This window comes from Antennarius striatus, chromosome 11 (assembly GCF_040054535.1).
Source record: "Antennarius striatus isolate MH-2024 chromosome 11, ASM4005453v1, whole genome shotgun sequence".
NCBI classification, from domain to species: Eukaryota; Metazoa; Chordata; class Actinopteri; order Lophiiformes; family Antennariidae; genus Antennarius; species Antennarius striatus.
In genome coordinates, this window is record NC_090786.1 from 14,368,870 (window position 1) to 14,381,123 (window position 12,254).

The 12,254-nt window shown below is 36.8% G+C and overlaps 1 protein-coding gene across 1 annotated transcript in view; it reads right to left on the minus strand.

Annotated features, from left to right (window-relative positions):
* Positions 1-12,254, minus strand: part of eys (eyes shut homolog) — a 167,693-nt gene that overhangs the window by 96,765 nt on the left and 58,674 nt on the right. The window contains exons 22-24 of the mRNA XM_068326759.1: positions 9,727-9,848; positions 6,288-6,409; positions 5,308-5,567 (exon numbers count right to left, since the gene is read on the minus strand). Coding sequence (XP_068182860.1) covers positions 5,308-5,567; positions 6,288-6,409; positions 9,727-9,848 — 504 coding nt within the window. The remainder of the gene's footprint in view (positions 1-5,307; positions 5,568-6,287; positions 6,410-9,726; positions 9,849-12,254) is intronic.

The window sequence follows — 12,254 nt, forward strand, 5'->3', positions numbered from 1 at the left end:
CTCTATGAAACGGCATAATCGCCTAAAATGAATATAATAACTACAGACTTTTACGACACATATTTGGAAACACATTCTCAAAAAGTCTTTTTCAATATGATATTAAGTTTATGTCACAGATTCACAGTAGCTCATTACCCAACTGTTTGGTAGGACACAATCCCAATCTTGTGGAAGGTGAAGGCTAGTGTAGCATGCTGTACAAATAAAGGGGTTTGTTCTCCATCTGGCCAGGAACACCTCTAGGGATATTCTGATCCATGGAAACCAAATGGGTTTTGCATGTAAAGGGACCACACAATGTTCCTGAATTAATTCACTATGTACAGCAAGAATCAGATTCCTTCATTTCATGATTTAGACTCGAGGCAAATGGGCTGTGCCATTTTTTAATACGTCACATTCAAACACAGAAATATGTCATGACTCAATGATATGACAGTAATGGGTGCTAGTGACGTGCGGTGAGGTTCATGGCTAGTGAGGCACTGATCTCATTATATTGCATTCACAAAAATATGAACCTACAATGTAGCTTATTCACCATTTAATTAGGAACAGTGAATGGGTTATTGTTAAAGTCCCATAGCAGAATTATTTACACGTATAAGCTGTAACACACAATTAGCACATTTGATTAAAAAAAAACGTAATGTTGTTGCTGACATTTTTGCTTATTGTTACTTTTACTTATAAATGAAGTCCATTTGCCGCTCCTTCTGAACAAAAGCATTGAAAAATCTTTGAGTTGAGATATGTAATCCTCCATTTTCTTAGTAAGGCAAGGCGAACGGAAAATAAATGAACGGCTGTAGTTTGCTGTCACTTCTTCTAAGGCCGAGGAAGAGGAATCCTCGGCCGAATTCCTGAGATCACCAGCGCCCTACCATGAGGCCGGAGAAATGCGTGCCTCTCTACGGACCTCTTCTCAGACGTTTTAGGATCGCTCGACTCAAGAAAGACGTTATACACATACAGTTGTTCACAAAAAACACTGTGCATTATATACATTAGCTAAATTATGGGAATTAAGTTCATAGAGCAAACGTGTTTGAACATTTTAATAGCGACATATAGAAAGATAGCATTATGGTCTCACTGTATAGCATGCCAGCACAGCTAGTGGAGTCATTGTGCAATCCATGGTGAGGCTCGACTGGCTGGTGCCTCAGCACATGTCTCTTCTCAGTATTTCAGCGACAAATGTGAAAATTCAGTGATTTTGAAGTGGTTTGTTCTGCATTCTGAAACTCTAGGATTGTCATCTCCATTTCTGTACACTAGTATAGCGAATATACTACAAGTTGTAGCTAAAATTCAATTGAACTAAATTGGATATAAGGCCCACAATCAGATCTGAACTCTGGATGTATTTTGGTTGTTCAAGGTGCCCGCTGTAGAAACAGTTTGATTAACTAAGCAAGGACATCCAAGCAGGCACATTTTATACAAGACTAAGAACCTCATGCAACTTTTCAAGTACCAAGGAAGTGTTACTATATGTGTTTGTTTGATTCGTTATGGTTGTCTGCCAGTAACCCCCGCTCCAACCTCTACCCTGACTTTCCCATTTTCAGGTTGCTCTTCTATCAGATTTGGCACTCCCTGCAGTGGGTCCTCATTAACAACAAACATCTGTGCTGGTCAGGCAAGATGACTTAGGCCTCCTGGCCAGAGTCACAGCAGAAAGTCACAGCTAGAAAGAACAAAAATGTCCTACAGGAGCCATATACAATTAAAATGGGATAACAGATTCCCTTATACTTTCTTTAAAGAAGATTATTTTTATGGTTCTGGTGTCATTCTTGCCTCCAGGTTCTCACAGTACACCTTTGTAGACAAAACTCATCTTCATTGTGGCTGTGTTTTACAAATTCCTTTATGTTAGTCCCAGCAGACACTTGCTAATGGTTCCCTTTTTGTCTCATTGAAATGACTAATCCTAAAGTTGCTAAATCACCGTTTTAGGGAGACTGATACAGCCAAGTAAAATATCTTAGGAATGGATAACTACTGACCCATGTTTGTGCCACATTCAGAATATCAAGTATGGGGGATGTGACTATTACAGATACTGTGGCGGTGCCTATCTTTCATTAAAAAGTCCTGTCCACAGCTATTAGATATTGTTAGAGCACTGGCCATGAAAAGTTTGACAGTCCATCAGAGTGTAACCATTGTCTTCTAGCTGTCTTCACATAAGACATAAAGTGCTCCCTCAATTAAAAAATACCCGGTTTGTTTCATATAGCCAGAACCCAAACATATAACCAGAAATAAAGACGATAGAAAAAAAAAACTTGAGCTTTTCAGTAATGACATGTTTTATAAAGCTTAATTATTGTATGATAATTTTAACATTAATATTTAATACCAACAATAACTTGGGACAACACAATTACAAATTAACAAATTTGTTTTTTGCAAAAACTAAGAACCAAGAACAAGAAACAAACAAATTTTTTGAAAACTATTTTATCTCCACAAGTAGTTAGAGCAGGTAATGGCATGACTCCTGTTTTTGAATATTTTTTTGTCCTGCATGTACTTGTATGCTGGCCCATTCAAAATGTTTAAAAGAGATTTAAAGAACACTTTATGGAAAGGTGGGTGATTAAAGTTTGAAGTAGTAATACCTTCAAAATCCATGCTTCAGTCTACCCAAATCATCTTCAGCTATTACTATTACTATAGACACATATTTTGTCTTTCTATCTTTGTGTTTTTGTGTTTGCAAGCAGGATCAATTCTGGCTTGGATGGCTTGACCGCTGATCCACTGTTTCCATGTCTCAAAATTGTATGTCATCACGTTATACATTGTGTCAAATAGGTGCAGTGTATGCCAATAACCCTTGTAATTGCAAATCATAACTCAAGTCTAGAGAACTAATTTATTTCCACCACACCTTTGTGAGCGGCACAAAACTTTCATGTCTGCCCTGAGGCATGTTTTACTTTGAAAAGATTTTTAAGTGTGACTACATACAAGAACGCAAACTGTCTCTATTCAAATGTGAAACACGTTCACTTGAAAAACCTGCAATGGATGATATGTACTTTTTATTACGTAAATTTTACTTTAAATTTAATTGCTGTGTTCTTATGTCTACTTGCTGTATTTTATTCCAATTAAAGAAGGTCAGAGTTGAAGGTCTGAAGTGTAGCTCATTGCATTTACATTCCATGTTCCCAATTCATTACTTTATTTGACGTCACCTGCTACGACATGAATTAAAAAATCAAAAGCATAATCATGATTTAAAGATGTTGACATAATGACTTATTGGTGTTCATTTCATAACAAGTTAACCTTGATAATGTTCACTGAGCAGTGTTTGTCTTGAGTGTGTGGGATGAGATTTGCTTGTGGCAGTAAATCTGGCAGACACAGGCAGAAAAATTCTATTTTAATTAGGTCTTGGGATGATGCAAGAACTACGCCTTGACAAAAAACCTACACTGAATGGTAAATATCAAAATAGTAAAACTGATGCTCTGCAATCAAATCGTGAGTTCTGTAAGTGGTCAATGCTTGTTCAGTAGTAGGCATGCACTGTAGGATAGATTTATGAAGAATAACAATGAAGACTAGTGAGTCATAGTGCTTATGTGAAGTGAGAACAACTAAACCCACGCAAAGCTCTTGATGTAATGTATGCAACCAACATCCAATTTCCTATTCCTCTCTAAGGAAGCCTTCTGAATTAGTCCCTCTATTTATGGCAGCATCCTTTCATGTCTGTGTCAATAGAGCTATTAACTACAGAACAATCCTGAAGAATCTTATCTTACATTTAAACTTTAATGTTTACTGGTAAGTTTAAATGTTAAAGCATTTGATTATATACAATTGTTATATAATTGTTATATAATGATTCCATTTGATGATATAATACTGAGCAGTCAACTATGATAAAAGTATGTGTTAAATTTTATTCTCTAATACTCGTTTTTTAAAAGGCTGACAGTATGACGGTTGACTGTAAAGAGGTGATCATGACATTACCTTTTTGAATGTCAAGACATGTCATTTGGATCTGTTGTCACATTAAATGGCCTGTGGCACAAACTTGCAAACAATTCACTAGAGGACCAGTGAAATCTGTTTTTCACTTATGAAAATGCCTTTTTAAAGCATATAACATATGCAGTGCATTAAAACATATATTTTGAACTACAGGTTAGCTTTATGAGTTGGATTATTGAGTTGTCTTGCTATTGAAGGCTGAAAATATGGTTAGATCATCAATTTAGAAATATGGTACCATAATATTTTATCAATTGATACCAGCAAAACTAATGGCCATGTGTTATTTGGTAATAGATGATGCAATACAGCAGCTCAAAGCTGTCTGACAGTCCATGAGCCACTTTAATATTCTCTAATGCTTATTCTTATTTATGGCTGCAAGACATTGTTCAATGATAATTATTTGTCTTTATGTTACAGTGTTTGGTTTAAAACATTGAAAATGATTAAAGACAAAAAACCCTCAAATCTTTAATTAAAGAAAGGATGGTAAGCAGTCAGCAGCATGAGGTAAAAAGAGAATGATCTATCTGTTCATTCTGTGCAAGGTCATCTATATATCAGAACTTAACTGATTTGCTCTCTAGACCAGCTCTCTAGTTCATTAATACTGACACCAAAATTGCTCCTAGTAGCAGTTCCATTTGTGTTTGACTGTTTACTTCAACAAATACCACAACTGTATGAATGTATGTGGGTGGCCAGCAAAATAGAAAGGTTATATAAATACAGTTGATTAACCATTTAGAAAAACCTTATTCTGGCAACTCAGATTTTCCCACAACTAACAGATTAAAAATGTTAAAAAATGCAAAAAAAAAGAAAAAAAGAAAAGAAAAGTCATTCATTGACCACATTCTACCTAAATAGACTATTCAGTCTGCTCCCATTGGTAGTAAAAATAAATATGTTGTCTATTACTTGATGATTATTATGACACAATTGCTTCCATCGTAATCTTTCTTTTGATATTTACTATTTTCTCTGTTGTAGAGGTAAGATAGGACAGATAGATTAAAGATCAACTTTCGTCATCTCCATTAATAGTGTCTTTTCAGAAGACTTCATAAATTTCAGATAGAGGATACTTAATTAAGTTTAAAAGTGACATTATTTTTTTTTATTGTTTCTGATGAATGTTTGAGTCTTAAACAATGCTCCTTGTTTTGTACCATTTTTTATACAATGTGCATATTTGCTATATACTTAAAGTTTTGCGAAAGTAGAAATGAATACACCACAATTATGAAGCCGTGGCGGCGTGTATTCACTCACCAGCTGGACATCTGCAGGAGGCTGTTCCATTGGAGCGTGTCAGGCAGGTGGAGTTGTTCATGCAGGGATTGTGGAGGGGGTCACAGGGGTCATAAGGCTGGTTGCACAAGGGGCCACTGAAAAAAGGAGGACAGGTGCAGGAAAAGTCCCCTGGTATGTCTGACTCCTGACACTGAGCTCCATTTAGACAAGGCCCAGAATCACATTCATTCACATCCTCTCCGCAGTCCACACCTGTCCATCCCGGAGAGCACAAACACCTTGGATCCACCAGAGAGGATATATAGACAGACACAATTATGTTGGAAGTTGATAATTAAATGAAGTTCTCACAAATAATTTAAAAGAAAAACGGTATCTCTCCAATACTGCACAAAAATCCACACAGCAGCCGCTCTATAGAATGTTAAATAGTATACATTTCAAATTTTTAGATTTCAACTTTACATGTGATGTTGCAAGGTATTTGTCACTCATTCTGACCATAGTTCAATGCATCTTCTTATTCTGGACATTTAAAAATATGGGGAGGAGATTATATGGAAATATATACCTGTTAGACAGAAGGAGAAGGGGGTTGGGGGAGGCAGACTTTGTATATTTATCTGCTTTTAAGGCTAGTGAATATTCCACTTGGTGGCAGTGATTACCAGAGCACCACCATCTACTACACCTTGCATTCTTTTTCAGGCTCCAACTTTTCCACCTGAAGCAGTTTTATGCCTCCCAAGCGAAAACGAGGGCATTAACTGAGGCAGATACACCAGCCTTTTCCTCCAATGAGTCATAGATCCCCTGAAACCTTTTCATGCTGTGAGCCATTGATTGACTCATTTGTTTTACCTGCCATCTGCAATTCATTATCTCTGCTGCCAGTGGAAGGACACATTGCTATATCTGAACAGCTTCTTTTTCTGCATTTATGTAGTGACTGATGCCCCTCGTGAGGACGACACCCTCGAGCCGGCTCGCACACCTACTTGTAGCTGTTGAGAAGATCTGTGCAGGTGGCGTTGTTTTTGCAAGGTTCTGACAAACATTCATCAGTTTCTAGTTGACAAAAGTCTCCCTCCCAGCCGGCGTGGCACACACACTCATAACTCTACAATAGCAAAAAGGAAACACTGCATTAAAAGTTAACAAATTGTGCTTGAAATATAGTGACAATACATCATGGTATATTAATTTAGTTACAGTATATTATTTACTTAATTCAGCTTTACACCTCAACAACAAAATGGGTTGGTACTCTCCTAAGCAGAGGGTAGGACATTTTTCTTAAAAATAAAAATAAAAATTATCATAACAAAGTAAGCAATCAACAAGTCTAATATATATCTAATGCAAACTTAAAGACATGAAATATTTAAATTTCTGTACCGGCCACGAGGATGGCCTACTTAGGCTTCAGGGCCATGGATAAGGGCTGGTCATGCAATCATGGTAAAAGGAATTTTCCTAATGCAAACTGTCTGTAAAATGTAACATTAATACTCCATCCATTAAGATTACACATGCCAAGTCAAAATAACTCAACAAATATCAGACTAAGTGAACAGTTTGCTCTGATGTTGGACTTTGTGTGGCCTTTTTGGCTATCCTGTTGGCTTGTCATCTGCAGTTTCATCCTTCTTTTATCCACATCTCTGCTAACTTCTGAGCAGGGAATACAATGTATTTATGTTCATGGAGATGTTGACGAACATCGAGACTGCCAACTCTTTGGGTCAGGTTGAAAGTGCCACAGACTAGATTGTACCCTTCCTGTAAAAAAACTCTGTCATAGCCTGCCTTATTATTTCATTTTTTTTATTTTTTATTATTGACGGGGTTGTCCCACAATAGGAGCCAAATGATGTAGGAACCAATGTTGGCCAGGTTAGGTTTCTATCCAGAAATATTAACATTTTTCACTAAACTCTAAACACTAAAACTCTGAATATTTGATGTTGACAATTGACTGAGTTAAGACATTTAATGAGAATAAATATCAGATTAAAATTCCATCTCAGAAATATCTTTCCTGTTGAAATTTCCTCAACTGTCTGAGAAATTAGATTATTATATCATTGTATTCCTTCCACCAATTATATAAGATGTTGGCACACACACACACACACACACACACACACACACACACACACACACACACACACACACACACACACACACACACACACACACACACACACAAACAAGCATGTTTTGGCAACCAAACATGAAATAAGTCTGATTTAGATGTTTCCCCACTCAACGGATATACTGTTACTTTGGTGCATTCAGAGACAGATCCAGTTGTAAATATTGTACACCCTGAACATAATTTTAAATTAATCCATATGAACAGTAAATGGACCATTTGCTCTTCTTTCCATCTGCATTATGATAATTAATAATGGCATTGCAGATGAATCACTTATTGTTTGTACAAATGGTACAAATGGTACAAATGGTACATGGTACAAATTTCATTTAAATTGCTTTTTGCATACAAGATGAGGGTGGTCATAGGGTCAAGGGTTTTATCAAGAGACCTTTCTAATCATATTCTGACTAAAGGTCTTGGGTGCTGCTGGTTGAACGCATGCTAATCTGTATTTCATATAGTGAAGAGGAGCCGTTAAAACTTTGATATAATTTGTACGTTATGGGCCGTATGGTGTTGAGGAGAAAGCGCCGTCATCTTATGATAAATTAGATACCTTCAGGAGACTCCTATTCCATACCCCTGGCAATACAACATAATCTCATTTTTGCTGCTAAGTCACCTTCAGGGACTGTAATTCTCCAAAATAAGACACAACTCTGTGGGACATGGTGTTCAGAGACAGGAACAGCTGCACTGTCAACAAGACTATGTGAGGCTGTTTCCAAAAAGTGTTTGACAAATGAGTTGAGAAAAAATATTTAATACTGGACTGGTGAACAGTGTGACCAGAAAAATATTGGTTGAAATTGATTCTCTTGATTAAAATCACTTTGTCTTTTAGATTTTACCTTTTAAATTTGGAGTAGTTTATTCCAGTGTTAGATATCACATAATAAAAAAAATAAAATAAAATAAAAAAAAATACATTTGTATGTCAAGTATACTACATTTTGGTAAATTTACCTCAAGCTGTAACCTTAAATACAGAGATAGTAAACAAAGTATATGTTATCAACACATTAAATTTGAAAATACAACATTTTGGCTTTTTAACATCAATTTATGGTTTAATGAATGTAATCTAGTTTCAATCACGTTTGGGAAAAAACGTATTTCTTTGAATATCTTGGGAACAATTACTGAACTATTATTAATTACTAATGCGCAGAGTGAAAGATCATCCGTGTTTGTGCAAAAAAAAGAAGAAAAACTGACAGGGGACTGAAATAATTGTTCTTTTCATAACGTGGCTCTTCTGTGACTCAATTGGATATAATCCAAGGAATGTTTCTGTCACAGAGATCTTTTTCTGTTACATACATCCTGTACTCATTTTTTCAAGAATGCAAACCATTTTAAACCCAAATAGTTAGAAAACATTAAATGTGGTCTGTAAATCAGAAATTATCCATCTTTTTGAAATAAAAACAAACAAACAAAACCCAAAGATTTCATCTATGACATCTGTTACACTACTGCAATATGTTATCAAATACGCAGCTGTTGGGAAAAGGCCTCTGGCACTCATTGCACAGTCTGTTAGCAACATGCAACTCCCAAGGCCATTTTGCAGCTGTAAAAAAGCAATATTATTAGCACAACAAAAACTGGAATGACAACAGCTGTAAACCAACGCCTTGCAAAATAAGACTTACAGTAATACGTTGTAGCCAGAGATGCTTATGAGCTGACTACAGACTACACCGACTTTGGTAATGTTTTGGTCATTTAACCACAAATAAATAATGAATATGTAAAGATAGTAAATAAAGTTAAGTTTAAAAAAAAAAAAAATATATATATATATATATATATATATATATATATATATATATATATATATATATATATATATATATATATATATATATATATATATATATATATATATATATATATATATATATATATAAAGAAAATTTTGTTTTGGGTGACCAATGCATTGGAAATTTCAAACACACTCCTGTCATGCTGGTGACAAAAAATATAATAAATGCATACACAAATAAATATACTGAATACTATTAACACAGCATGATTCATGTTATTGCATATCTGTTTATCTGACTGCAGCAGAGAAGCTTATGGCAATAATAGGCTACTCCGTATGTGATTCAGCACCTGTTAATATTTTATGATAACATTTTGAGTTTTAAAGTCACTCACTGTAGTGATTTACAGGCCATTGGGCCATTTTAAATCTTTTAAAAGCCACTAAATCATTGCTTTGTATTGCTTTATACCACCAAACAAAAGGTATCTGTACTTACCAGATGTAGGTCCTTACATTCTGAGTTTGTGCTACATAAACTGGTCATGCAGTCATCAATATCATTCTCACATCTAAGGCCAGCATAACCAGGATTGCAAAGGCAATAAAATCCATCTACAACTGAAAGAAAATCAGTAGGACAGTTACAGCACCTTACATCATCAATGAAACCATTTTACTCTCAGTAAGTCTTATTAATATACCTCATGTCTACACAAGTTTCATCACATGATGAACACAAGACACTATCACCCACTGTGATTTCTTTCTTTTAAATGGACACCACCATCAAATAAATTCATCCCACTAAATCACTCCAAGCAGATTTTTCTTGTCCCTTCATATCAGACCAAGAGAGCCTTGCACTAACCAACCCTTCTCCAATGACCATTTAGTTCTCTTTCTTTCTACAACTTTGTTCATACCTTGTCTGTACTTATCCCTTTCATTCAGTAAAGGCCTTAAACTGAGGCACCACTGTCAAAATACTTTCAAAATGGGGGGGGGGCGTGTCAACAGCAAGAAACAGACCAGTTCAGTATCATTCTTTATTTAGATTGTACAATTGTGCTAATTTCTTCCATCAGACATTATAATATCCCACATCTAATAATCCATTCCTTCCTGTCTTTAATTATTAATGATCTTAAAGTGGGATGCATCATTCTGTTTCTCCGACACAACACTGGTGTACAGGCAGCCACTGACAGAGGTAATTGCAGGAGTGAATTTATTACTTCCCCAGTCAGGGTCCCAGGATTCTTCATTATCCTAAAGATTTACCACGTAATCTATGCTGTCACTCGGTCTTGGTGCGTGTAGCTACTATTACTCTCATTAAATGCTTTAGGTCCTGGGTGGCAGCAGCATTACTCATCGCAGCCTCTGAAGCTATGCAGGTTCTCCCTGGTGGCTGGCTGGCTGCTCCTGAGCGCTAGCCAATAGATCCTAGAGGCTTGCCTCACTCACCCAAGGTGGACTGGCTGCACTCAAGATCAGTCAAGACAGCTGGCCGACCAGTCTACTGTATCACACTGAAGAATAGGAAAGTCTTTGATAGGGAGTTGCTGCCAATGATGTCTTGTTTGAAACAACACTTGCTCAAAATATTTGCAGTTTTTGGCATAACCATGAATGCAAAAGACACAGTGTGATCAATGTTTGACTGGTTGCAAATAATAATTAACTCTCAGGCTTTTATATTGATCAATGAGTTTTAGAATCATTTGTGCTAAAGATGGACTACACAGATGCAAAATCACTCGAAGAAAACATATCCTGCCTCAAGCTTTATAGACATTATTTTTGTCATTCATCAATACATCCCACGAAGCGGTGATGTATTGTAATTGTCAGTGTTTATGTGTTCGTCCCTCTGTCTGTCTACCAAATATCTTCACAATTGTTGCAGATAGAAAGATGAAAGAAAAAAGCACATTACTCGAACGGTAAAGGGGATGAAAATGAGATGATGACCTTAACCTTGAAAGAACTAAGTCAAAGTCAAATTTCAACTTTTGTACATTTTTTGCACATATCTCAGGAACTGGATAAGATAGAAAGACAAAACAAAAGGTGTTATATTCAGGGAGGCAAGGGGATGAAAATTTGATCACAACCCAAACCTTGAAAAACTAGGTCAATGTCAAATTTGTACTTTTATACCTTTTAAATACCCAGAACAATATTGTAGGTTGTCCTGAGTCTGTCTACTACAGTATACCTCTAGCAGTGGTCAACTTACAAATATTAAATGAAAAGCCAAATACTTGATAGTCATCATCATCAACATTTTCATATTACCACCGTTACATCTGCCGCAGCGGGTCATGGGGAGCTGGAGCCTATCCCAGCGGCATAGGGCATGAGGCGGGGGACACTCCGGGCACGACGCCAGTGCACCGCGGAGCCACACACAGAGACATTAAACCACTCACACACTCCTACGGGCAATTTGGGACTGGCCAATCAACCTGAAGTGCATGCTTTTGGAGGTGGGAGGAAGCCGGAGAACCCGGAGAGATCCCACACAGACACGGGGAGAGCATGCAAACTCCGCACAGAGCGGGACTCGAACCCGGGTCCGCCGTGTTGTGAGGCGACAGCGCTTACCACTGCGCCACCGTGCCGCCCATACTTGATTGTACGATATAGAATTAATTGCTGCGACCATTATGAAAGTAGGTCAGGGTAAAATTTTGAATTCAGGGGTTTCGCGGGATGTTGCAGTCACTGACTGCATTGTTGATTATTCAAATGATTCCATTGATCTTTAACTGATTTCCTTGACACAGTTAGACTCAGTAACTAATCAAGCTTGTTGTAGCAGGTAATGTCCTTGATCCTCACATCAGATGGAATAACTTCACTCTTGGTAGCTGCAACAGTGACTTAATTATAAAATATCTGTCAGACTGAGAGAGCAAAACCAAATTTGACAAAGTCACTTCATGAGTGAGCATGGAGGTGTGCCTCTGTCTCCAGAGGCTGTGATTAAACATGTTGGCAAGATGTGGATGTTGGCTG